The 24,179-nt window shown below is 49.3% G+C and overlaps 1 protein-coding gene across 4 annotated transcripts in view; it reads right to left on the bottom strand.

The window, feature by feature from the left end:
- Window positions 1-396: 396 nt before the first annotated feature.
- Window positions 397-24,179, bottom strand: part of LOC111141393 (cAMP-dependent protein kinase inhibitor gamma) — a 96,705-nt gene continuing 72,922 nt past the window's right edge. For all 4 annotated transcript variants that reach the window (XM_022493906.1, XM_022493907.1, XM_022493908.1 and 1 more), the window contains exons 2-4: window positions 23,119-23,188; window positions 4,024-4,197; window positions 397-804 (exon numbers count right to left, since the gene is read on the bottom strand). In XM_022493906.1, the coding sequence (XP_022349614.1) occupies window positions 725-804; window positions 4,024-4,174 (231 nt within the window). In that variant the 5' untranslated portion in view covers window positions 4,175-4,197; window positions 23,119-23,188 and the 3' untranslated portion in view covers window positions 397-724. The remainder of the gene's footprint in view (window positions 805-4,023; window positions 4,198-23,118; window positions 23,189-24,179) is intronic.

A 24,179-nucleotide genomic window follows, 5' to 3' on the forward strand; every position in this document is an offset into this window, starting at 1 on the left:
ATCTCAGCTAACCGTGGACTTGGGGAAACCAGGCCCACCCCTGCTTTTGCTGCTTAAAGAAGAAATAATCATAAACCAGTCACACAAATCATCAGCATTTATTTCCTGGGTCCTAGGTGTCACTTATCTCGGTAGAAAGGGCAAAGAGTTGATCAGACAGTTTTGAGCACAAAACCCTTGCCTAGAAATGGATCTGTGGAGCTCCATGAGGGGACGCAGAGCCGCACAGACGGTCAGGTTAACTTCTAATGCCTTCCAAAAAAAACCCAAACACAGCTCCCGCCCCCTCTGCTGAAAAAAAGTTTAAAGTTTTTAAAAAGTTTAAAAGTGTTTTTTAAAAAAGGGATATGAAGATCTTGACCCAGAAGGTTGGGCTTGGAGGGGGGGCAGAGCTGGGCTGGGGTTGCTGCCCAGGCCACCTCTGGAGTTGCGTTCTTGGGGGGGCTGCTCAGGCACCCACTGAATAAATAATGCCCCACAGCTGCGGGGTCCTGGAAGTGTACCTGGGCACAGTGAGGAGGTGGTGGGCGAGGGGAGCCTCAGGGTGCAGGTGGAGGGCCTTCCCAGGGAAGGGGCCACGGTGGCCTCTGGGGGTGCCTTTTCACTCTGCCCTGGCCTGCCTGGGACCGGGGCTCAGAGAAGAGGCTGCCAGGCCAGTGCCAGGGCTCCCAGTCCAGGCAAGGACAGCAGGTCTCTTTTCCATCCTCCATGGGCAAGGTCAGACTCAAGACGAGGTGGTCCCATCGCTGCTCTCAGGCTGGCTGCTGGCTGCCTTGTCTGGGGCGCCCGCCTCTGTCTGTCCTTCTGGAGAGGAGAGAAAAGGAACATACAAACGTAAAGCACAGAAACCTACTTGGAAGGGCCCAAAGTGGTAATAAGAGAGCCCTGGGGCGCAGGACACGAGCTGGATTGGGGTGGCAGTGGCCAAAGGGACCTTTAACCTGGCCTCTAACATGTTAATGTTTACAAAGAACTTGCATGCGGTGCTACTAGTATAATTAAGGTCAGTGAAAGGCCAGGACCACAGATGATGGCTATAAGCCTTAGTATCCAGTGAAGGTCTACTGAGCGACGTTTGAGAAGTTTGTGCGGGTTCTCCAAGAGGAAAGGGCAAAGATGAAGTCCCAGCCGGGAGCAGGTGCTCCAGGGAGAACCAGGGTGTGGCTGGGGCAGAGCCCATGGCGGTTTCACTCTGCCATGTCCTTACCAGACGGGCCTCACCCTGGCCCACCATGACCCCCTATCCTGGGGTGGTACCTGTAGCAGAAGCTTGGGCCCAGAGGGTCCTTCTAGACTTCCAGAAGCCTGACAAACTATTCTGCACTTTGGGCAAATTTTCTAGCTCGTGATGTTCTATTTGACCCTGGCAAGCAGAACATTCTCATCAGATTCCCTAGTAATTTCTGCTCTACCCTTTCCTTGCTGTGGGGCCATTTATTTCCTCTTATCAGGCAATTTATTTCCTCTCTCTGAGCCTTTGCACACTTCCACCTGTATGTGACGGGAGTGCAAGGCCCACAGGTGGTCATCTGGCACGTGGGAAGGTCTTTGCCCATGGTAACAATTCCTCTCGGCCAGTCCCAGCTCTCTCTTGGCCAGGGGAGAAGGTTGGTTTTGTGTTTGTTTTTCTTAAAAGAATGAGCACAAGAGTGAGCAGGGAAGGAGATGAAGAGGGACAGAATCTGAAGCAGGCTCCAGGCCCAGTGTGGAGCCTGAGGTGAGGCTGATCTCATGATCTTGAGGTCATGACCTAAGCTGAAATCAAGAGTCCGACAGTTAACTGACTGAGCCACCCAGGTGCCCCAGGGAGAAGGTTCTTGAACACTTACTTTACCAACCACTACCCTTGGGACCCCCTTGGGGCCAGTTTCAGGACACACTTGAAATGTTTTGTGGTCACTGTACTGCTGGGAAGGGTACTCCTTTCTTTTCATTATTAGGCAAAGTAAGGAAATGTTTGTGCTCTCCACATGCGGAGGGATCAGGAAAGGTAGGATAAGCTAAGGGAGCGTTAACAAGCACCAGACTTGGCCCCTGTCCTTCAGGATAGGCCATGGCCCGGCCTCCCCATCCATAGGGCCAGGTCTCCATCTCCTGGGCTGTTTTAAGCAATCAGATTCTCAGCCAGGCCTGATGGTCCGAATCTCTGTAGACCCACTCCCTCAGGGAGCCTGGGGGACTGAGCACAGCTGCCAGGCCTGCCTGTGGAAGCCACTCATTGCAGGGCCCACTGGAAGGTTCCCTGGCCTGGCCGGCCTACAACTGTAGCATGAGTGCTTCACCTCCTTGCAGTGACGACTGTTCCTTCCTCAGGTCCCCTTTTTAAAGGTCACGCTGGCAGGCTAGTGTCCTAGACCCAGAGGACCCAGACACTTCAGGGATTCCAAATTAGAGGAAACAGGTATTTGAAGGGCCAGGGTCCACGGAGTGGCTACCACTGCTGAGGCAGAGGGGGATGGAACAGGTTCCCAGAGTCGAGGAGAAGGCTGCAGAAGCTCAGAGCAAGCCCTGTGGCAGCACAGCCTGTGGTGGGGGCAGGCGCGCTGGGCCGTGAGCAGCCCTGGACTAGGCAACCCGTCCCTGCTACCAAGGGCCATGTCCCAGGGCACAAGACAAAGATCCAGGGGGAGAAGCCCCCAGCCCAGAGGGGTGCTGTGCAAAGTGGGGCTGTGGAGGTGGCTGGGAGGAGAGGGGCAGGTGGTCAGGGTCTGGGTCTCTGAGGAGCGAGGGGAAGGCAGGAAGAACCAGCCCCAGGGAGCAGCGTGTTAAGGTCCGTCAGGGGCCACTGAGAAGCAGATGTGCTTTCCTCTGGCCGGGTCAGCGGCAGCGGGCTGAGCGAGCTGGCAGGAGGTTGGGCCACAGGACAGGGAGGGCGGACAGACCCCCGGAGCAGGGCAGGGTGTGCGGTGTCTTCCTTGCGCAGGGTGCCGTTCTGTGTTCACTTGCAGGTGACCCTGAGCGACCCACCCAGCTTCTTGGGCCTGTCGGTCTGTCTAGAACAGGAGCGGGTTGAGTCCATGTCCCCACAGTCTGTTTTGGACTCAGGGGTCACTTCTGGCCAACGCGCTCTAGGCTGGAGACTATAAGGTGGGGGCGGGGGGGACGATGGTGGCTCTCCAGGACGGCTCTGTGGGAGACCCATGGAGCCCTAGAGTTGCAGTCAGCTGTGGGAGGTGATGTGACACAGACCTTGCCTCTGAGGAATTATGGGGACAGGGAGGAGAGGGCTCTACCCAGTGCACGAGGGTGAGGGAAGGCCGCCCAGAGCAAGGCCCCAGGGCTGACCGGTGGACGGAGCAGAGGAGTCCACTAGGACAGGAAGGGAAGGAGGGGGCACGATGGGGGCTTGGTGGCTGCTATTTCCCCCTTCAACTCACTCCTGCAGCCCGTGGTTTCCAAGCACCTGCTCTCCTGGAGCTCACATTCCAACACACGAAACCTTCACTGTCAGGGCGGGCCCCTCTGAGCACCTGGTAGGAATTCAGCCATAGGACTGGGTGGGAAGGTTCTAGCAGAGGAGACCATGACCCAGGAGGCTCTGAACAGGACAGGCTTGTGCCTTGACAGAAAGAGATCCATGGTGGGTATGGCTGGAGGACAGAAGGTGAGGGCAAAGGGGCCCCTGCTGAGATCCAAGAGGGAGGGCAGGGCCTGGTCACACAGTAGGGTGCTTCACTGTCAGTGTGACAGGGGCCTTGCCACAGAGACATGATGGAATGGGACAGTTTGAGTCCTGCTGGCCACAGGCTGGCTGGTGGGGATGGAGGGAAGTAGATGGCCCTGGCACATGTCTGGGAAGAGAATGGATAGGACCTGTGCATGGAGAGGGCGATGAGGAAAAGGGAGGAGGCTGGACGCCTGGCCGAAGAGTCCTAGGGCCTGAGACACTAGGGCCCTCCAGCCTAGAAACTGGTTGGCCCCTTGGCCACTGACCCTGAGACTGGGGCCTGACTTAATGTGGGCAGTCTAGGACTTGGCGGGCGGCCCCGGAGCCCAGAAGAATGAAGACCCATGCGTTCTGACCTGCTCCTTCGAGTGTCAGCTCGCCCATGTCTCCAGCCAGCTTCCTCACGCTCACAGCCTCAGAGTCCCCCTGGATGTCAGGGACTGCGTTCCGACGACCTGTCCGGTCACAGGAAATGAAGTCCGAGTAGGAGGACTCAACCTCCATCATGCCTGTCGCATCGCTCCTCAGACCTGTGGGACAGGGGCAGGAGGACCCGTGAGGCCAGGTGCAGCCCGCAGGGAAGACTCCGCTCTGGGCCCAGCACAGACACCTTTTGAAAAAATGACAGTTTTTGCCTCAATCACTGAAGACAGAACAGCCAAGAAAAATATGAAGAACAAAATAAATCACCCATAATTTCACACCCAGGAAACCACTAACAGCAGTTTAAAGAACAGCCTTTGTCTTTCCTCTAAAGTTACTGACGCGGGTCTAGCATTGGTGAGATGTGGCCATGAACAAGCCCGTCACAGTCTCTGCCCCCATGGAGCCGCCAGCCAGCTGGCGGCCGTAGCGAATTGCCTAAGTCACCCGCGGAACTACGAGGGGGCTCAGGGCTTCCAGGGAGAAGGCAGGGTGCTGGAGTGACTTACCAGGGTCTGACCAAGGCTGGGGATCAGGAAGCAACATTTTAGGTGAGCTCCAAGGAAGAACAGGTGTTATCTAGATGAGTGGAGGGGAAGAGCGTGCGAAGGGAAGGGTAGGGGGAGATGCGAGACCCAGAAGAGCTCCAGGTTGGAGTGTGCTGGGCGAGGGGCAGGGACGCCTAGGGTGCTGCTGAGCTGGCAGGGCCCGGGTCCCATCTGCAACTGGCTGCAGGTCCCAAAAGATCAGAGCTGCGTGGTCAAGGAAGACTTTGGCATCTGGGCTGAGCAGGGCCCAGAAGGGGGCAAGCTGTGGGCTCCTGCAGGTGAGGTGTGAGACGACAGTCAGCAGAGGAAGGAGGCGGTGGTGCAGATTCTAGATGTGACTTGGAGGTTAGATCAACAGGACCTGGTATCTGACTGGTGGGGAAGTGAGCTTTCTGACCCGACTGAGTGGATGTGTGGCTGCCTGAGACGGACAGCAGAGGAGGCATACTTGGGGCCTGACAGGCGGGGAAGATTAAGAGTTCTACTTGACCACCCCGACTTGGAGATGCCTGTGAGCCCTGTGAGGGGAAATGCTAAGAAGGTACATGGAGGGAAGGGGCTGGAACTCAGAGATGGGGGAGGGTATGGGGAAGAAAAACGAAATTAGAAGTTACTACTACGGAGATGATTAAGAGCTCTGCTGGTAGATAATATAGCCTAGAGACCAAAAAGAACCACACATATGAAGAAGAGCCATATATATATTTGAAAACACTGGGGGAATCGTACTACCCATTGTATTTTATAGCCTGCTTTGTAGAACTCTAGAACATGTCATTAAGGTTCCCTCTAGATGAGTTTTGTACACATATACTTGGATGTGCCACGATTTGATCAGTCTCCTAGAAATGAACATGGAGATATTTCCAATTTTCTACCATCACAGACAGGACGAGGTCTTCATGTAAGTCTGTGCCTCGCTCTAGTTATCAAAGTAACCCTCTAGAAGTAGAATTGCTACGCTAAAGAGAAGGATGGGATGATTTTTAAGCCTCACCGTTTAGACACATTTCCAAGTTGCCTTCGTGAATTAGCGTAGGTATTATGACGACAAAAAACGAAGGGGATAAAAACCTTTTTAAATTCTGTACTATTCCCATTTATATTCCCACTTGCAGCATGTAAGAGTGTCTGTTGATCTGCGCCCTTGCCAACGGTCAATATTGCTATTACGTAAACAAATGTCCATCTGCTGGGGGACATGAACATTTAAGAAACTGATTTTCTGAAGGCAGTCAGATCACACAGGTATATTGACACAGCAAGGTTTCTGAGATAAACCATTAATTGCAAAACAACACCTAGGACAGAAGCTAGGTTCTGTGGAAAAGAGCAGATACAAGGAAAGAAACCTTATCAAGTGTGGTTTTTTTGTAACTAAGGGGAACTTTTACTTCTAAGACTATCTTTGTTCTTTTCAGCCCAAGTTACTGTGTGACGCTTTTGTATTAGGTGTTAGGTGACTGACGTTGGCAGAGGTGCCTGGGGTGGGGTGGGGCTCAGTAAGGTGGGGGGGGGGGAGAAAGGTTGGGTTGCCAGTGTGGAGGGCTGGCCTCACATCTCCCCACAACACCTAGCTCAGAAAAGACAACTAAGAATACATCTGGGGCATTCCAAGAATGCCCTGCGCCTCCCTGGGCCTGTTACCCCCATCTGCAAAATAAAGGCAGGGCCAGAGCCCAAGGCAATCCCCCCACGCTCCAGCAGAGGGCGTGCTCAGACTACCTTTCCGGGCTGCCTGGAGAGACGTTGCCCTAGTGCTTTGTCTTCTCAGCAAACAACAACACAGCAAAAACCAAACTCTCCCGAAGTCCCAGAAGGGGTTCCTTCCGCAGGTCACAGAAGTTTTACTTCTGCACTCTCCCTCTTGGGAAATGGCTCAGAGCCTCCCAACAGGGGACTGGCCTGCTGCAGTAACAGGAGTAACAATAACATTTCTGACGATTCGAACAGCAATAATAAAGAGAAAAGTGACCAAGTCATTCTACGCTTTCTGGTCCTCATTTAAACTGCCATAAGACCGCTCGCAGTCAGTGAGGTGAGTTTATAACCATGACTCTGGAAGGTCCTGGGTGGACCCCTCGGGCTCTTAGGCCCAGGCGGCCGAGGGCAGGGGACAGACCCTCGGGCAGGCTACACCATTTCCCCAAGCCCTGTCTCTTTAGTTCTTTTCCAATTAGAGTATTGCTTCTATGAGAACAGGGATTTCACCAGGCAGACCAAAAGGCTTCTTCAGGGCAGCTGAGCCAACACGCTCAGAGCGCAAGACAGTGCCTGGCGAAGACTATGTGATCAGTAAGTATTTCTCGGGCGCCTGGGTGGCTCAGTAGGTTAAAGCCTCTGCCTTAAGCTCAGGTCATGATCCCAGGGTCCTGGAATCGAGCCCCACATCGGGCTCTCTGCTTGGCGGGGTGCCTGCTTCCCCCCTCTCTCTGCCTGCCTTTGGCCTACTTGTGATCTGTCAAATACATACATACATACATACATACATAAAAATAAATATTTCTCAAATTTCTGTCTGTCTACCTATCTATCTACCCTCCATCTCTCTCTCCCTCTCTGTGCGGCCAATAAAGGGACTTGTTAGGACTGCTGGGAAAGGACTCTGCCCCCCGTAGACTGCTGTGATGTTCTCGTCTGCTCTCTCTAGGATCTGCCACTGCGGGATGGAGTCACAGGCTTCATCTAAAAGGCCAGCTTCCGGCTGGAATAGACAACCTGGGGCTTTGGCTCCTGCCCTTTCCTAGGTAGCCTACAGGCTACCTTGTGCAGGGAGCTGAGCCTCTTGGCTCAGAGAGGGAAGTGTGCCAAGCGCAAAGCCCAAGGAAAACACCAATGCGGCCAACATTCTCCATCCTCACCCTCTTGGGGAAGACGGATTCCAAAGCGATTTTAGGCTATAGTCAGGGGAGCCCTCTGAGCCACAGCACAAGCACACAATTTCACTTTTCTTCAACATTTGAATTCTTGCTCTCTGCTCTTTAAAGTCAACAGCAACGGGGAAATAAATCCTTAGAGTTGGAAACTGCATCAGAAAATGGTCATTATCAGACTGCTAATGATAGTATAAACTTGCCAGAGCCTCTCTGGGGAGTGATTTGCTCAGAAGCATCAAGAAACCTCAACTTTTTTCATATCCTTGAGCAACTAAGCTCATAATAACAGACTTCTTTTTAAGATTTTATTTATTTGAGAAAGAGGGAGAGAGCGAGAGCGCATGAGAGCACAAGCAGGGGGAGCAGCAGAGGCAGAGGGAAAAGCGGGTTCCCTCCTGAGCAAGGAGCCCAATGCAGGGCTTGATCCCAGGACCCTGGGATTGTGACCTGAGCCAAAGGCAGACACTTACCTGACTGAGCCACCCAGGAGTCCCTCATAATAACTGATTCTAAGACAAGAGTCCAAGTTGTGCATGAAATTAATGTATAAAGATATCCATTATGGCATTATTTATAATAGTCCAAAACTAAGACACCGAAATGAGCTTCTATGGAAAACAGAGAAATATAAACATATTTCACCAATTTATAGCCAAATAAGTAGCATTAAAATGTTTGTGAATTTATTTTGAGATAGAGAGAGAGAGAACACAGGCAGGGGGAGGGGCTTAGGGAGATGATCTTTTTTTTTTTTTTTAAAGATTTATTTATTTATTTATTTGACAGAGATCACAAGTAGGAGAGAGGCAGGCAGAGAGAGAGGAGGAAGCAGGCTCCCTGCCGAAGCAGAGAGCCCGATGCGGGACTTGATCCCAGGACCCCGGGATCATGACCTGAACTGAAAGCAGAGGCTTTAACCCACTGAGCCACCCAGGTGCCCCAGAGAGGGAGAGAATCTTAAGCAGGCTCCCCATTGCTGAGTGTGGAGCCTGACTTGGGGTTCAATCCTGAGAGATCATGACCTAAGCCAAAATCAAGAGTCAGATGCTTTGGGTGTCTGGGTGGCTCAGTGGGTTAAGCCTGTGCCTTCTGATCAGGTCATGATCCCAGGGTTCTGGGATCAAGCCACGCATGGGGCTCTCTGCTCAGCGGGGAGCCTGCTTCCCCTGCCCTCTCTGCCTGCTGCTCTGCCTACTTGTGATCTCTCTCTCTGTGTCAAATAAATAAATAGAATCTTAAAAAAAAAAAAGTCAAGACGCTTAACCAACTAGGCCACCCGGGTGCCCCACGTTTGTGAATATTTTTAAAAGACACAGGGAAATGTTCACAATTGTTAAATTAAGAAAAATCTCAATAATATCATCAAGTATTTAAGTTATGACTTAAAATTTTTTTGTATTCTTCATAGTGAAAATATTCACCTTATTTTTAAATTATTTCATTTTTGAACATGTGTACATGTAGTATAAAACTCAAAAAAGGACATGCCCCCCAAAAGAATAAAATCCTTAGAGATAACCAAGGAGGTAAAAGACCCATACTCTGAAAGTGATAAAACACTGATTAAAAAAAAAAACTGAAGACGACACAAACAAATGGAAAGATATTCCATGATCATGGATTGGAAGAATAAATATTGTTAAAATGTCCAGGCTACCAAAGCAATCTATAGATTCTGTGTAATCCCTATCAAAATACCAACAGCATTTTTCGCAGAACTGTAAGAAATACTAAAATTTTTATGGTACCAACAAAAGACCCTGAGTAGCCAAAGCAATCTTGAGAAAGAAGAACTAAGTGGGAGGTATCACATTTCAAGACAGATGACAAAGCTGTTGTATCAAAACAGTATGGTACTGGGACAAAAACACACACACAGATCAACAGAACAGAACAGAGAGCCCAGAAATAAACCCACGCGTATATGGTCAATTAATCTATGACAAAGGAGGCAAGAATATAAAATAGGGAAAAGACAGCCTCTTAATTAATTGTGCTGGGAAAACTGGGCTACACAATATACCAAAATAAACTCAAAATGGATTAAAGACATAAATGTGTGGCCTAAAACCATGGAACTCCTAGAAGAAACCAGGCAGTAAGCTCTTTGACATTGGCCGTAACTGACATTCTTCTAGGCGTGTCTCTTAAGGCAAGTGAAACAAAAATAAAACTATTGGGACTGCTTCAAGATAGAAAGCTTTTGCACAGAGAAAGAAAGAAATCAACAAAATGAAAAGGTAAGTCTACTGAATGGGAGAAGATATTTACAAATGGTATATCTGATAAGGGATTAACACCAAAAATACAGCCTTATACAGCCCAACATAAAAAAACACAATCTGATTAAAACAGGGGACCTGATAAGACATTTTTCCAAAAGACGTACAGATGGCCTTATAGATGAAAGGATGCTCACATCACTCGGCATCAGGAAAATACAAATCAAAACCACAATGAAATACCACCTTACACCTGTCAGAATGGCTAGAAGAAAAAAGACAAATAACAAGTAGTGGTGAGGATGTAGGAAAAAGGAACCTTTATACACTGCTGGAGGGAATATAAACTGGTGCAGCCACTGTGGAAAACGGTTGTGAGGGCTCCTCAAAAAATCAGAAATAGAATTGCCATATGACCCAGCAATTCTACTACTGCAGATTTACCTGAAGAAAACGAAAACACTAATTTGAAAAAATATATGCACCTCTGTGTTCATTGCAGCATTATTCCTTTTTAAAGATTTTATTTATTCATTTGAGAGAGAGAGAGAGAGAGAGAGAGATCATGAGCAGGGGGAGGGGTAGAGGGAGAGAGAGAAGCAGACTCCCCACTGAGCAGGGAACCTGATGTGGGGCTCCATCCCAGGACCCCGAGATCATGACCTGAGCCGAAGGCAGACGCTTAACCGACTGAGCCCCCCAGGCGCCCCGTTTATCGCAGCATTATTTACAACAGCGAAGCAGAAGCAACCCAAGTGCCCATGCACAGATGAATGGATAAAAATGCGGTATATGTACACAGTGGAATTACTTCATAAAAAAGGAGATCTTGGTCTTTAAGACAACATGCATGGACCCATGGTGTATCACACTAAGTGAAATAAGTCGGGGAGGAAAAGACAAACACCATATGATTTCACTCGTATGTAGAATCTGAAAAATGAAACAAACCAACCAACCAAAAGCAGAAACAGAGGACAAAGTGGTTGCCAGAGGGGAGGGGGGAAGGAGGTTGCACACAATGGGTGAAGGGGAGTGGGAGGTACAGGTTTCCAGTTACGGAATGAGTAAGTCAAGGGTATTAAAGACACAGCACAGGGAATATAGTCAATGATATCATAACTGTACCGTAGCAAACACGGCATAAGGCATAAACTTGTCAAGTCACTACCTCGTACCAGAGAAACTAATGGAACATTGTATGTCAACTAAACTTAGAGCGCGCGAGAGAAGGAATGAACCTCCAGACAGAAACAGAGCTAGAAAGAGCAGCTGCTCCTAGTCCAGGGCTTTCGCATGCACTGCGACTACAGGGTCATTCCTGTCGCATTTGCGGGCACTTCTAACAACGTCCACAGAGGCAGTCACTTCAGAGAGGGAGAGAGGCTGGTAACAATGCAGACAAGGAATTTGCTAGAAAAACTGGTATAGGTGACTTTAAAAGTCCAGAGGCAGAAATCAAAATGAGACAAGCAAAACCTCGTATTATACTGTTAAACAATTATTTCTGCCTCAAATATTTATAATAATTAATGACATACACTTTAAATTCCACATCAAGAAAATAGTAAGACCCAATATACTGTCCTCCAAAATCATGTCTTCTCGTGTGAAGACAAGGCTTACTGGTTTTATCTTTCACTTAAATGTCTTGAATATAGTTATAACTTCAAATTAAAATTAAGTTCAGATTTCAGGGGCACCTGGGTGGCTCAGTGGGTTAAAGCCTCTGCCTTTGGCTCAGGTCATGATCCCAGGGTCCTGGGATCGAGCCCTGCATTGGGCTCTGTGCTCAGCTGGGAGCCTGCTTCCTCCTCTCTATCTCTGCCTGCCTCTCTGCCCGCTTGTGATCTCTGTCAAATAAATAAATAAAATCTTAAAAAAAAAATTAAGTTCAGATTTCAGATTGAAAATCAGTACCATGGAGATTTTAAAATGCAAGTAATACACATATGAAAATACTTTGAGAAATGTAACACGTAACATAAAGCTGAAAAATGAAAAGAAACCCCAAACCTCAGAAGGTACAAAAGGAAAAGCACAAACACTCAGAGGCCTCCTTGGTCTCAGACACCGTCCCCAGGGCAAGCACTTCCTTTGTCCTTCCAAATATACTGTATAAAATATATATATATATATTCCCTCCCTCACTCCTTCCTTTTTCTTTCATTTCCAATAGAAACTTTTTTTTTTTAATCTTGCTTTTTTCATTTAAAAATATATTCCTGGAAACCATTCCAGATCACCCTGACACCACAGCACTGATTACATCAAAACCCAAGAAACAAACCCCAAATCCTTTATAGCGGAAACCTTTTTCTTTTTTCATTGACTGTACAGTATAGTGTTGTCTCACTACTATAGACTGATTATTCCCTTTAAAAAAAAATTTTTTTTTTTTCAGATTTTATTTATTTGTTCGTCAGAGAGAGAGAACGCACAAGCAGGGGGAGTGGCTCTGGATCACACTCAGAAATATCTTCCCCACTCTGAGATTAGTAAAGAATTCTCCCTTATTTATTTCTTACACTTTCATGGCTTCATTTTTCACGTTTAAGTCTTTGATTTATCTGGGATTTATTTACTGTAAGGTATGGGCTAGAGATCTACATTAATCACTTTTTCCACTTACCTCAAGACCATTTGTGGAATAATCAAACCGAAGGGGACCCCAGAGCTCATGCTGAGAAGCCTCCCATTGAAAGCTGGGGAAACTGAGGCCCAGCAAGAAAAAGTGAGCTGCCCAAAGTTTTTGCATCTAGGGGTGCTAACTCTTGGTCCAGAGCTCTTTCTCCTACACTGCTCTGCCCTCTTGGGAGCCCCAGTGACATCACAAATCTCCAAGGGGGACGTGTGGTGTGGCAGGAGGCACCTAGTGTAAACAGCCATCCGGTGCCGCTATTCACTGGCTTGGAGACCTTGGCCGACTACCCCTCACCTCTCTGGACTTGCTTCCTCTGCCACAGTGTGGGGAGAAGAGGAACACCCTGGGGATCAGGGGGCTGTTGCCAAGACTGAAAGAGATGATGTGTATAAGGAGTCTGATAAGATACCTGGAAACGTAAGAGGCACACAATTAATAAGTCACTAGTACGGCCTGTTTTCATTGGGTGTCTTATCAGTAAAACTGTCTTCTTGACGTTTTCATTTAACTCCTTTATCTTTACATTTTGTGGTGCATAGAAGGCTGAAAACTTTTATACTTCCTTCTTTTGTTCTTTACAGTGCTGAAGGGAATGTAAGTTCCGCACAAGTGGCGACCCTGGGTATCCCACTACAGCTGAAAGGCCTCGCACACAGTTGAAACTCAATGCATATTTAATGAATGAGTAAATAATAGAAGATGTTCTAGATTCCAGGGCAGAAAGAGCCAAGGGTGTGCAGCCCTGCATCAAAACAGTGGCCAAGGGGTGCCTGGGTGGCTCATTGGGTTAAGTCTCTGCCTTCGGCTCAGGTCATGATCTCAGGGTCCTGGGATCAAGCCCCACATTGGGCTCTCTGCTTGGCAGGGGGACGAAGTCTCCTGCTTCCCGCCTGCTGCTCTGCCTACTTGTGATCTCTTCTCTCTGTATCAAATAAATAAAATCTTAAACAAAAAGCAAAAACAAAAACAAAAACAGAAAAACAGCAGCCAGAACTCTGGCTCAGTCTCCATGCTGAAGGGTGATCCCCATACTCTCTCCCAGCTTCCCTTCCCCCCATCTGAATATAACAAAGGTCGAAATATGCTCTCTACAGCTCTTCTGGTCCTAACATTTCTTCCTTCCTTCCTCCCTCCCTCCCTCTCATTCATTCATTTCTTCCTTCCTCTCATCCACTCATCCATTCATTCTTTCATTGTTTACTGAGCCCCTTCTACATGCCAGGCGCTGTGCCAGTATGCGGTATGCACTGGAGACTAAAAAGACATTTACAGTCTGATAAGAGAAAAAGGAGCTGAACAGGTAAATGCCTGATCATCACAGATAAATGCTGAGTGCAAAGGAAGAAGAGACCAGGTTCTCTGCATGTGGATGTTTAGTTAAGGGTTGTGTGGTTGGGGAAAGCCTCCTTAAGCAGGTGACTTCGTGTTGAGATCTACAGAAAAGCTGGACAGGGGGCAGTCCCGGCAGAGTCAACAGCCAGTCTGGGGCTACAGCGATCTAGTATCTCCCATCTCATTTCCAACCCTATGAAGTGCTCAAGAGTGACATTCCTCTGCTCTTCCTCAACCTCAGGAGATTCTGGGGCTTTCTTGGGGTCTGGTCACTTGTAAGGCATTTGAATGCCCAGGATGGAAGGGAAGACCCTTATATGCAGCTTCCCAGACCCAGATCCAGAACCTTGGTGGCCGGGGGTCAGAGGCTCTTGCAGGTGTTGGCTCTGAGCACTGTCAAGCTCCTCAAAGAAAGCCACCTTATGCCTTCAGTTTCTAACACTCCCCCCCACTCCCCGCCCCAGCTCTATAACGGAAGAGGTTCCCGGACTCTGCCAAGAGCTACATGGTCTGTTCCAAGACTGCAACTATTAGGCCTCATTGCTCAGGCAGATTCCAGTACAACTCTAAATTGTTTCCAAATTTACCAGAAAGGTCATTTCCTGTTTTTTTTTTTTTTTTTCTTTTTCAAAAATTAAATATTTGCAGAGACCATACAAAAGAAAGCAGATCCTTTTGCAAAGGACACAGGGCACAGAATGAGACTTGGTCCCATGGGAGAGGTCTCCTCAGGGGGTGGGGAAAACGCTCTTGAAGGTTTCTCTGAGGGGAAAAAAGGGCTATGGAAACCTGATGGAACTACCAGGGCCTACTGAGTGGGCATTCCTCAAATTCAAAGGGAAGCGGCTTTTCCCTCTGGTGGGGAGCCAGAACCAGAGAGGCACGGAGGCAAGGAGGAAAGTCAGGGCCCCAAACAGCACCTCCCAGAACCTGAGGAAGGGCAGGGTAAGGGATTCTAACCATGGGAGGCCTGCACCAAGAGGCGGACTGGCACCAAGCACCATCTAGTGCCTCGGGCACACCCAGAGCTGAGTCACCAGAGAGCAGTCTCCTGCCTGGGCAATGCCCACCACCCACTCCAACAGCACCTCCGGGGCAGGTGGTGGAGACACAGGCTTCGGGAGGCCACTCACTGAGGAGGAAAGGGCAGGGTGCAGAGTCACCCAAAGTCCTCAGCGACCTTCTGGTTGTCAGTCCTTGCAGACATCCTTTTTCTCAGATGTCCCCCACACTCCAGGGCCCTCTCCCAACATCTTGGGCCATGTCGAAAGCCCTTCCACACGGGTGCCTCCTCTGTTAGGGACTTTTGTGGTACAGGGCCCCTAGGACCGGGATCAGGACCAGGCGTGGGTCCTCTTCTCTCTCTGTTGGTCCCTGGACTTCTTAACCCTTTCCCTTAATAGTATGTGTTGATGGCTCCCCGTATAGCCTGCAGCCTCCCTCCGGAGCTCTACATTTGCCAACCTGACTGCCTCCTTCACATTTCAAACGTCAAGTCGCAAGCCTGTCCCCTCTGGCCTTCCCCAGCTCAGTGAAGGCACCATCTGTCCGGACTGCTTAGATGCTGAATTCCTCCTCCCCCTCCATCATACACGACCCCTTGCCGGCTCCCGTCACCTCCACCTGCGAAGCTCAGCGTGGATCTGTCCTCCTTCCCCCTCTACGGTCACCACCTGGTCTCCATCATGTCTCACCTGCACCTCGGTGGAGCCTCCTTACTGCATCCCTGCTCTGAGCTTGCCCTTGGCCCAAGGTCTATTTTCTGTTCAAGCAGCCGGGGTGGGGGGGGGGGGATGTCGGCCTATCAGACCTTGGGTCACCTCCCTGTTTCATTCAACCTTTGATGCTTTTCCATTCCACAGCTGTCAAAATCCAAACTCATCCCCCCACAACCTGAAGTCCTGCTCTGATTGAACCCTGCCTCCCTCTGTGACCTTTTCCCTCATTCCCACTGTCTTTTGGCCCATTTGCTCGTTAATTCCTCAAACTATGTTCTTCCGACCTCAGGGCCTTCACAAGACTGTTCTCTGCCCGGAACGCTCTCTGCTACTCTGCTCCTTACAGAGACTTGAACCTGGATTCCTGGCCCTGCCTTCTAGAATGTTCCAGCTCTAGGATTCTGGCCAGAGAGGCCTTCAGGACACGCAGGCTTCAGAGCCCCCCGGCCCACCACTCCCACAGGTCAGGGAGGCCTGGCTGAGCCACCTGGAGTTTGTGGTGTGGTGGACACGACAGGGGCTGAGGAGTCACCAGCTTCTTCTTCTTCAAGATTTTATTTGAGAGAGTGAGATAGACATGAGCAGAAGGGAAGGGTAGAGAGAAAGGGAGAAGCCAACTCCCTGCTGAGCAGGGAGCCCGATGTGGGGCTCCATCCCAGGACCCTGAGATCATGATCTGAGCCAAAGGCAGAGGCTTAACTGACTGAGCCTCCCAGGTGCCCACCAGCTTCTCCCCCTACAGCTGGGCAACTTGCCTGACCAAAGATGCCTCTTCTGGAAGATGCGGGTATGACAACTGTCTCGCAAGGTAGCTGTGGGGACTAATCAGAGCCAGCCCATACAGAGTCCCTCCTGTGCGCCACACTGTGTGCTAAGCATCTTATAGGCACTACCTCATTTAATTCTAGCACAGCTCTCTAGCAAGTGGAAAGTGTTCTTCATCCTGTTCTACAGAAGAGACAGCTGAGGTGCAGACATGTCGAGTAGCTTCCCCAAAGTCATGTAACCACTGAGCATAGGGTGGGATCGAGCCTGTGCCATTCGGTTAGGAAGCACAGAAATGAATCGGCGCCTGCCTGGCCCTAGTAAGCGTTTGCTAAACGCAGTCCATTCCCTGTTCTCCCCTCTGTCTCCAGCCTCACAGCAGGGCATTTCTGAAGGAAGGGCAAGAAAGCAACAGAGTCCCAAGGAAACAGTCTACAGTACTGGCTGAAACACACACCCACGTGTACTTTTCCCATGTGCACTTTTCCCACTTAAGCAAAGTTCTATTTAGAATTTTCAGCTGTAGGTAAAAATCTTCAGAATCTTTTTGGTGATGTTAGGTCGGTTCTCTGAATACTGTCCCCAAATTCCATTTTTTGTCATCTCACTTTACGGCAATGGAAAAATAATTACTTGGGGGTACAAAATTTAAAACTCTCACTCCCTCCGCAGCCACATCTCTCTCTGGGACGGGGCAGGGTTAGTCCTGCACAGAGGGCTGGGCATTGAGAGAGGGATACACACTCCTCAGTCCACGGACACCTGTGCTTCTGCAGTGGTCTCTGCAAAGAGGCAAAAGAGGCCAGCTGAATGACCGCTTGGGGACGGGGCATGCTGGGTCCCCCTGGGCCTTCTGGTCTTTACACACCATCTCAGCTTGCTGAGGCCCTGGCTAAAGTGGTTCCCAGAGACTGGCAGTCCCCGGCATACTGCGGAGGGAGGACAGGAAAGGAAAGCGCGATCATTTCCACGCAGAACAGCCAAAGGTCCAGAGGGTGTCCTGAGCTCCAGCTCTGCTGGGTACCTCTGGGCAAGGTTCTTTCCCCCTCAGACCCTGGGTGGAATGAAGTAGGAAATGAAATGGGTAAGCCGGGGTCTTTGTGGTGGTTTTGAAACACGTCTGCAAATGCTTTGACGTTGCTCCTATCAAGAGGCGGCATCTAATTTGCATCCTTTGAATGATGTGGCCTCAGTGCCTAGCTCCTAACTAATGGGATGCAACAGGAGTGCTGCTGTGTGACTCCCAAGGTGGGGTTAGGAGAAGAGACACAGCCTCCACCTGGCTCTCTCTCGGAGCTTTAAGCTGCATGTAAGGAATCTGAAGCTGCCACGCTCTGAGGAAGCCCAAACCAGCCCAGGGAAGTGCCCACATGGAGAGGTCCTGCCAGGGCAGGGAGAGAGGAGCAGCCGGCGGCCCCTGGCTACACTGTTCCAGCACCAACCACCACCCGATGGCAGGTGCATGAGAGATCTAAGCCCTAAGCGCCCAGCCAAGCTCTTCCCCAACTTCTGATGCAGGGAAATCACAACCGATAATAAATTATTGCTGTTATTTCAAACCACTAAGTACTGGGGCTGCAGTGTTATTCAGCAATGGATAGCCAGCGTGGTCTCCAGCATGCTGCCTCTCCAGGCCACCAAAAGTCTATAAAATGCATTCCCTAAATCCACTGAGGAGAATGAAAAGCAAGATATGATCTCTAGAATATTAATTTATCCATCCATTTCATTCCACAAAATTTTACTCGTCACTCAGTCTATACCAGGCTTGGGACTAGATGCCACGGACTCAAGAACAGTAGGACATCACTGTGTCCTTGAAGGAAGTTCATGGTCTAGTTGGGAAGATCGACTCATGCCCCAATATTCGTGACAAGTGTGGGTGGCGCCTACCAGAATTACCAGGACTGCTGGGAGACCGTTTCAAGCTGCGCCCCTTGCCTCCCACAAGGATTCTACTAACACCAGGCGGGGACATGGGGCGGCAGGGACATGGGGCGGCAGGGACACGGGGCGGCGGGGACACAGGACAGTGGCCTCTGCTGCTGCTGGGAGGGTGTTGGAGCCCACACAAGTAAGAAGAGGGAAAAGAGCTTAGGGACCACCTCTGTATAGAAATCTTTAAAAATTTTAAGAATCTTTAAAGAGCTTCGTAGTTAAGAGCTGTAACGAGAAAATGTATAAGGCAGAGTTGGGGCTCAGGATGCCAGTCATTTACACAGTCATTTTAAGGAAGTTCCTCCCTCCCTCCCATTGTATTTATCACTCGCTGGGCACTGGGGATTCAGCAGTGAACGAAACAGACTCTCAGCCCTCATGAAGCCAAAGGTCTAGTGGAGTGACTCTACTAACAAGCACACAGAATCAATTATCGAGTGGCAAAAGTACTAAGGGGAAACTAAAGCAGGGCGAGAGGTATGGGACTCTCTACAGAGGGCACAGAGAGCCTCAGCGATGGGATCCCGGAGTGGAGACCCGGAGGGGGAGAGGGAGGGAAGGAGGGAGGCAGGCAGGCAGGCAAATACCTGGGGAAACCATGCCAGGCACAGGGAGGAAATGCAAGAGGCGGGCCTTGCCCAGTGTCCAGAAAGACCACCAGGAGGCCTCAGTGCCGGGGTGCAGGGCTGGTGGGGAAGGAAGACCGAAAGTGGCTGGCGCCTTCCGGGGTCCTGGAGGACAAGGGTGCCTCTGGATTTGGCTCTGATTTGGATTTTACCCTCTCATAGGCATTTCCAATTGGATGCCTTAATGCTTCCCTTCCACGCCAATTTTTGAGCTTCCTCCCTGGTGTGGGGTGAGTGAGGGGACTCCCTCACACAGTGCACCCGGGCATAGACGCTGCCTGCCTGAGGGCAGTGCCGGCCAGATTTGGATCCTCCTGTCTGAGCTAAAGGAGAAACAAAGTTCTCGGTGCCTCCCTACCGCCTCGAGCTAGGAGCAGAGATCAGAATCCGCAAAACACATCCTAGGTAAGTACTAACTGAACGGCCTCCCGTGGAACCTGGAAGAGCCACGTGTTTATGCGCCGGGGACCCAGCAGCAAAGACAAGAGCCCTGCTTTGCCAGGACACACGTGCTGACACAGGTGTTCACTGACTGCCTTCCCAATTGGTTCCGAGAGGACGGGTCCTCAGACTTTCGCGTTTGTCACTGTATCGCCGCCACACAGTGTAGTTCTTGAATGTGGAAGGGGCTTATTAAATACAGTCACATGACCGAATCAGTCCACAAACAATATAAAAACTTAAGGACATCCATGATCTCAAGCCAGTGATTGAAATAACCATCTGAGCCCCGGCTCCTGGCCAAGTAAGAACGGTAATAGGAAAATTAAGACGGCTACCATTTCTGGGGTGTATCTACTGTCCCTCGGGACACGGTAACAGCCTCTGAGCTACCTCACAGTAGCCCCGTATAATTAGATGCCTCTGACACAGAGCTGGGCAGTACTGGAGCCTGGAATCCCCCCAGGACTGGCTGGATCTCAGGCCTCAAAGGCGGTGCCTCTCGGGCTCAGGGAGGCAGAGGACGTGGGAGCCCCCTTAGGAGTAGGTGAGGGGAAGCGGCTGATGTGGCAGGAGCGGGTTGCCAAGGAGAGGAAAGGGAGGTTCTCCTCTGTCTTCGTTTACCCTTGTCTCTACCTACTCACCTGACCTGTCTGAGCTCTACCCTAGCTCCGAGAATCACAGAACATTCCCGCATTCCTGTCGTTTACTCCACGCTTAATAAGTGCACACTCTTTCCAGCAATGGTCCTGAAAGTATTTGAGAGGCACTGCATTAGCTAACCCTCCCCATGGAGAGACCGTGACTCACAGAGGTGACATGAGTCACCGAAGACCCCCACCAGCGAGTGAGTGAATCAGGACTCGAATCCGCAGTTCCTCGTTGCCCATTCAGCACGCGTCCTTCAGGACGACACATTCTGGGGACGGCTTTGTCTGGACGTGACGACACTGCACCTGTCTCGTCCCCGTCAGAGAACTCCCGGCCCCCCCGGCTGTTCTCAACACAAATGCCCGCCCCCCTCCGGCACCGGCGTGGCTGAAGCAAGGCCACAGGCTGCAAAAATGGCATAAGGAGCTTTCAGGGCACGTACCACCGCACCTGTTGCGGAGTGCCCAAGAAACGCTTTCTAAAAGAAGGAATAAACGAATGAGTCAGGAGAGACAAGACGATGGAGTGTGAACCGCTCCAGAGAGCTCGCTCCTGGACGTGGTCCAAGGGCCCGGCAGGACCCTGCGCGAGCTGTCTCCGGAATTTCAAAGAGTGACAGGCATCTACACGAGCAGCCTTCACGCCAACGACGACTACAGCAAGGCGGACAGAGGAACCACACCCAGGGATTCAGAGGACAGAAAGAAAGCTCCCATGCCCAGTTACCACTGGTTTGGACACCAGCGGAGAAACACGGCCTCACGAAGCCACTGCTTTACAGCCGGGACCGAGAAGAGCCTGCTTGACGGGCAATGTGCCCAAGTAGAAAGGACTCAGAAAATACTTGTTTCTTGCTTATGTCAACCCCCAACTTGGGCATAACAAAGACATGCTTGCAGCTTCTTAGCCAATAAAGCCATTTATAAAATACGTTAGAGTCCAATTTCATTTGTCTAATTATCCCTTAAGGAATGACTCACTCCAGATCACCAAGATTCCCACACTGTTACTCTTGTAAGATGAAAACCTCATCTGGAGATAGAAAATAGATCAGTGGTTGCCTAGGACTGGGGAGAGATGGGGGGTTGGGAAGGTGATGGGTACTGAAAATGTTCTAAAACTGATTATGGGGATAGACACACAATTCTATAAATACACTGAAGGTCACCGGATTGTACACTATAGCCAGGTGAACTGTATGGTATACGAATCATATCTCAATAAAGCTATAAAAAAACCCTTATCTGAATTGTAATAGATAGAAATTCTTTTCATAGGATGCTTTAATGTACTGCCAACTTTTCCTTAAGGATTTAAGATCACAGCTGTGTACCCGCTATAATCCAGCAACGCTCTCACTATTACAACATACAGGACAGTCTGTCCTAAATGACCCTGTTTTTGCTGTTTACTCTAGTTTTTCTGTCGATGCCCTTTACTTTCACCAGAAAGCTTGGGTGGTTAAGCTCATGAGCTTGGGTCACGTATCACTTACTGACTTACTGGCTACGTGATCTCTGGTGAGTGACTAGATCTCTCTGTGCCTCTGGTCCCCCACCTGTAAAACAGCGGTAGTAACCTCACTGGAGGGTTGTGGGAGTTAAAGATGATGATGTGAATAAAGCATTTATTGCTGTTCCTGGCAGTGGGGAGCCAGACTGAATTCCGGCCATTAACACTATTCTCCCCATTGTCAGTACAGCTGCCTAGAGGGACCCTTCTGAGCTACGGACTCAGAAACCGGAAAACCTGCCTGGAGTGTTCAGTACACCACTGTGGTCAATGAGATGAAACGGGCTGGGAGTGAGATTTCAGGACTGGGCTTTGGGACATCCCTCGGGAAGGCTCTCAGCGTCAGTGATACTGGGTAATCTGTCCGAGCTCAGCTTCAAACAGAAAAACCCAGAGGCCTGGGGAGGTCTCTCAAGATCCTAGATCTGGGAGGCTTGTGCCCAGGGGGACACAGTGGTCTCCAACACTTCAGACTTTCTCTAGACCAGTGTTTCTTAAAATTCAGAGCTCACAGAGACCTCTGAAAATCTGAGCAAAGCCAAGGACATTTCTTGGCCCAGGAAAATCCATTTACATATACTGAACCGTAGGTACAGGGGAAATCCTGAATCCCAGAAGCTAACCATAAACTCCTGGCTAAAAACCCCAGCTCTAGACTTCCTATAGCCCCAGCAACCTCAAGGTTTGGTGGCCGTGAGCCCCAGCACTCCCGCGGCAGCTGGAACACAGGCCTTCTGGAGGCCTGCCCTCCTAAACGAGCCAGACAAGCAGTCCCGGGAACTGACTGCTTCGTCTTAGTCACTGCGAACAGCTGCATCCAGGGGCTTCCCAGGGGCACTGAGTCAGAGCAGGACACAAGCATGGTAGCTCGGGAAGCTACCGCAGGGCAAGGCCCAGAAGCCCTGCTGATAAGCAGCTGGGGAGTTCCAGCCCTAGGGCAGCAGCCAGACTCTCACTCTGCCAGCAACAGAAAAGATGAACCTTAGGGGCTAGAGGCAGGCTAGGCCAAGCACAGGAATTCAGAGGTGGAAATCCCCCAAGCTCCCGGGACTACTAGGCCTTGGACAGATTCAGCTCTAACTGCAGGGAGACAGAGCCGAAAGAGGGTGGGCAGGTTGTGGGGAGGGAAGGGGGCTGAACCATGGATCAGAGGCTGTTAAAAATGATTAACTGACACCACAAGTGTTTAATTATGAACACTGACCCAGAGTGGCCATACTCTAAGAGTATGCCATTCATATTTCATGAAATGCAATATTCTTCCAACTGGGGGTGGGGGGACCTGTAGGCACCATCTCTCTTCGTCAGACCAGTGAGCTGTGCTGGTTTCTCCAGGCTGGGTTTGCTTGCTTTTGCTCTTCTATCACAGTATTAAAATGCCCATAATGTGCCCTAGGCTTTATGAAAATAGCTTTGCAACAATTGGTGGACAGGAAAGCTGGCATCGTGCCCAAATTTGCTAATAATTTCTGTGCATGATTCCATCAGCGTAAGTGGATGACTGGAGAAACCCACGCTCTTTGGAGCCGCCAGAAGTAACTTGTTTTTCTGATGCTATAAAGAAACGGTCTGTAAAACTGGGGTGTGATATTGTATAACTTCTGCAAAGTGCCAGCCTGCTTTATCTCCATGGGACCAGAATTCCTTTCTAATTTCCCTTGGGACCGATTTATTCGTTCAAACAGAAAGAAAGCTATTTACACAGAAACGCTTGGGATGTGACAGTAGAGTGGTAAGAACAGTGTGACTACCCACCTGGTTTAGTTTCTTTTTCCTACTTGCATCTCTTCCGATTTTCCGCCGTTGAGTGATCAGTATGGAAATTCTAAGGGAACAGAGGAAAAACAAAAATTAGAGCCAGACACACTCTAGGGTTGTAAACTAAAACAATCTTTGGGAAGACAAGTTAAGTGTATCCAGTAACATGTTAAATGTGCACATCCTTTGGGTCAGCCAAATATGTAGGAATCTACGCTATAGGTATGTTCCTGTAAGTAAAAGGATGTTCGGTAAAACATCCTGTGTAATAGCAAAAAAAAGAGGAAACAAATTAAATGTCTGTTAATAGGAAGAGTTAAGTTACAGAGTCCCAATACAGTGAGAAACTAGGCAGCCATCACAAAGAATGAGAAAGATTTCATTGCACCGACAAGGAAATGTCATCATTTTCATATGTGACCATTTTTAATATAAATATGAACATGACTGTTCTAATCATGTTATAAACATGATTGTTTATGCTTAGAAAAATACACCATTTGTATACATACACATTTGTATCTACACAGAACAAGGCCAACAGCAAACTATGAAGAGCGGCTCTCTCTGGGACTTGGAAACTGGGGGAGAAAGGAGTGAAAGACTTTCCCTTTTTACATGAATAATTTCTGTTTTGGTTGAAAACTTTTAAAGAGGCACACATAACTGTCATAATCATTATACGTGCTGTGTATCTAGAATTCTAAAATATCAAGAATGCAAAAGACATTTTCAGACAAAGACTGAGCAAAAGTTTGCCATTTAGTCTCCAAGAACATTCTCCAACAGAAAGGAAACCAAACACAGAAAGTAAGTGAGATTTTGGAATCAACAGTGAGACAAATTATTAAGTATAGTGTATTGGTAAATTTAAAACACTGAGTGAGTGAAACCAAGCTAAGTGGGGAGATAAACACAAATTTGACAATATTACCCATTTGACTATAAGAGTGTCAAGGATGGAAGAGAGATGAGAACTAAAACTTTGCACGGTCCTTGTTAACCAGGATAAGCAGTAATACTGTTTAATTGAGACAATGTATTCATGATGCCTATTA

Source organism: Enhydra lutris, unplaced genomic scaffold, assembly GCF_002288905.1.
Source record: "Enhydra lutris kenyoni isolate GAN:26980312 unplaced genomic scaffold, ASM228890v2 scaffoldscaffold6, whole genome shotgun sequence".
Taxonomy (NCBI): Eukaryota; Metazoa; Chordata; class Mammalia; order Carnivora; family Mustelidae; genus Enhydra; species Enhydra lutris.